Source organism: Chrysochloris asiatica, unplaced genomic scaffold (genome assembly GCF_000296735.1).
Source record: "Chrysochloris asiatica unplaced genomic scaffold, ChrAsi1.0 scaffold00529, whole genome shotgun sequence".
Lineage (NCBI taxonomy): Eukaryota > Metazoa > Chordata > Mammalia > Afrosoricida > Chrysochloridae > Chrysochloris > Chrysochloris asiatica.
Genome location: NW_006409047.1, coordinates 670,387 through 672,881, shown reverse-complemented (window position 1 = coordinate 672,881; position 2,495 = coordinate 670,387). Strand labels below are relative to the sequence as shown.

Here is a 2,495-nt window from a genome sequence, read left to right as displayed (position 1 = left end):
AGACTCTTTCCATGATCTTTTAATTCCATTTTTCTATGAACTTTTTAAAGCACCCTCATATTTTCAACAAATCGGCCATCAAAAACCCTGTGACACATTTGGAGTCACTATGAATTGGAGTGGACTCAGTAACAACTGGTAAAATGGGGACAGCCAGGGTTCATCGGAGTCTGGGTGTGGTGTTGTGGGTTAATGCAAGAAAGGTCTTATAAGATCATATATAGAGAGCACTTAGTATAGACCTAATGGGTGACAGGCACTAAAAGACGGTTGTTTTATTATATGTATTTTAATCACACTTTATTCATTAAAAAAATACTGTGATATACACACATAATAAAATCTCCACATGCAAGCCGATAGAAATAAATTAAGGTGAATGATGTCAATAGTTTTAAGAATATATACCAACAGTTGAGAAAGTAACAATATAGAAATGTTTCCAATTTGAGTTTACAACTCACTAGCTTAGAAATAAAAAAGATACAGAAGGATCACAAAGGAATCAAGACAAAGTCTCAGAATTGTTCTTGGCATAATAGTAATAAAAAAAAATTTTTTTTTCTTTTTTTTTTTCAAAAGACAGGGTTGAAGTGTCATCATAGAAATTGTGGATATTAGCTGTTAAAAAGTATGTAAACACTATGAGAGAGCAAGTCATATATCCACTATGATCAGGTAAAAGAATAATATGGTTTAGGAGATCCAAGAGTTGTGACCTGATTCAACTTCAGACTCAATGCATTTTACCATTGGTACCCACTAATCTTCTTAGTCCTGGAGCCAATGGACCATCATCAACAAGCAGCCACTCTGCTGAGAAGCCTTGCTAGGGCTCCCTTGACATCCTTGTTCCTCAGACTGTAGATGAAGGGGTTAAGCATGGGGGTGACCACAGCATACATCACTGAGCCAATTAAGAAATTTTGGGAAGAGTGAGTCATTGTAGAAGTGAATTGGTCTCCAACACCTGTTCCATAAAATAAAGAAACAACTGAGAGGTGAGACCCACAAGTGGAAAATGCTTTTTGCTTTCCACCAGATGAGGATATCTTACTGATGGATGAAACAATTTGTGAGTAAGAAAACATAATCACAATGAAGGGGAAGACCCCCAGCACACCAGTGATAAAATAGATCAATGTGACATTCAAGAAGGTATCAGAGCAGGCTGCCTTGAGAATCCATGTCAGTTCACAAAAGAAATGTGGGATTTCAAGATCTTTACAGAAGTTCAGCTGCATCATCAAATATATATGGAGGAGAGATACCATGACACCAATGAACCAGGTAATATACACCAGCAGGCCACAGAGGCGGGAATTCATGATAACTGTGTAGTGCAGGGGGTGACAGATGGCCACATACCGGTCATAGGCCATCACAGTCAGAAGTAGACTGTCCAGAATAGGAAAACACGTGGAAAAAAAGACCTGAGTGAGGCAGTCGATGTAGGAGATGGCTTTGTTCTCTGTCTGGATGTTCACCAGCATCTTGGGGACTACAGTGCTACTGAAACAGATGTCAATAAAGGACAGATTTGAGAGGAAGAAATACATGGGGGTATGGAGGTGAGGGTCAGAGCTGATCACCAGGATGATGAATAGGTTCCCAAGCATGGTGATCAGGTACATGGTCAGGAAAAGACCAAATATGAGAGGCTGCAGTTCTGTATTGTCAGAGAATCCAAGCAGGATGAACTTTAAAGCTCCAGTTTTATTTCCTGTTTCCATGTAGCTGATGGATCTACCAAGGAACAAGCACGTCTTATTAACAACAAGTCGGCATCTTGAACACAATATCAATATTGACCACTCAAATTATTTCTAGAGTCACGTCAGTTCACATGATCTCACTTCACTTATAAATTTCATTGTTGTTTTTACATGCTATGGAGTCAGTTCCTACTCATAGCGACCCTGTACAGGGTTTGTGAGGCTGTAAATCCTTACGGGAGCAGAAAGCCTCCTCTTTCTCCCACGGAACAGTAGTTTCGAACAGCTGACCTTGAGGTTAACAGCCCAATTCATAACCACTCTGTTACCAGAGCTCCTGGTAAATTTGGTGGAACCCTAGAAAATGGAGTCTCTCCACCCAGCTTTCTTTCTTAAACATCTGCTTTGTAAAAATTCTGTCAGATGGTCATGGAGCTTCAGTAATAAGACAAGTCAACTACATGTGCCTATTGACAGGATGCACTTAAAAGGATACAGCATCACTTCTGTGGGAATCCTGTCCAAAATGCATGAACTCAATCTATAGATTAGGGAACCAAAGATAAATCCAAACTGATGGGCGTTTGACACAATATTTGACCTAAGCGTTTCAAAATGGCAATATCATGAAAGGCAAAAAGTCTATGGACTGTGCCAAATTAAAGGAGGCAAAACAGCTATATCGACCAAATACAGTGCACAATTTAAGATTTCTTTTGGTATAAATGACACTCAAAAGAGGGATGCCTTCAACAACATGTGATGACAAGAATGGGTTCA

General features: G+C 39.4%; 1 protein-coding gene across 1 annotated transcript; it reads right to left on the bottom strand.

Moving 5' to 3' along the window:
* Positions 1-797: 797 nt before the first annotated feature.
* LOC102829832 (olfactory receptor 7D2-like) lies at positions 798-1,733 on the bottom strand. Its single transcript, XM_006877547.1, has one exon. The coding sequence runs from the start codon at positions 1,731-1,733 to the stop codon at positions 798-800; it is 936 nt and encodes a 311-aa protein (XP_006877609.1).
* Positions 1,734-2,495: the final 762 nt, after the last annotated feature.

Excerpts from the sequence above, each read along its gene's own strand:
- LOC102829832 (XM_006877547.1), bottom strand. The coding sequence starts at position 1,733 with ATGGAAACAGGAAATAAAACTGGAGCTTTAAAGTTCATCCTGCTTGGA.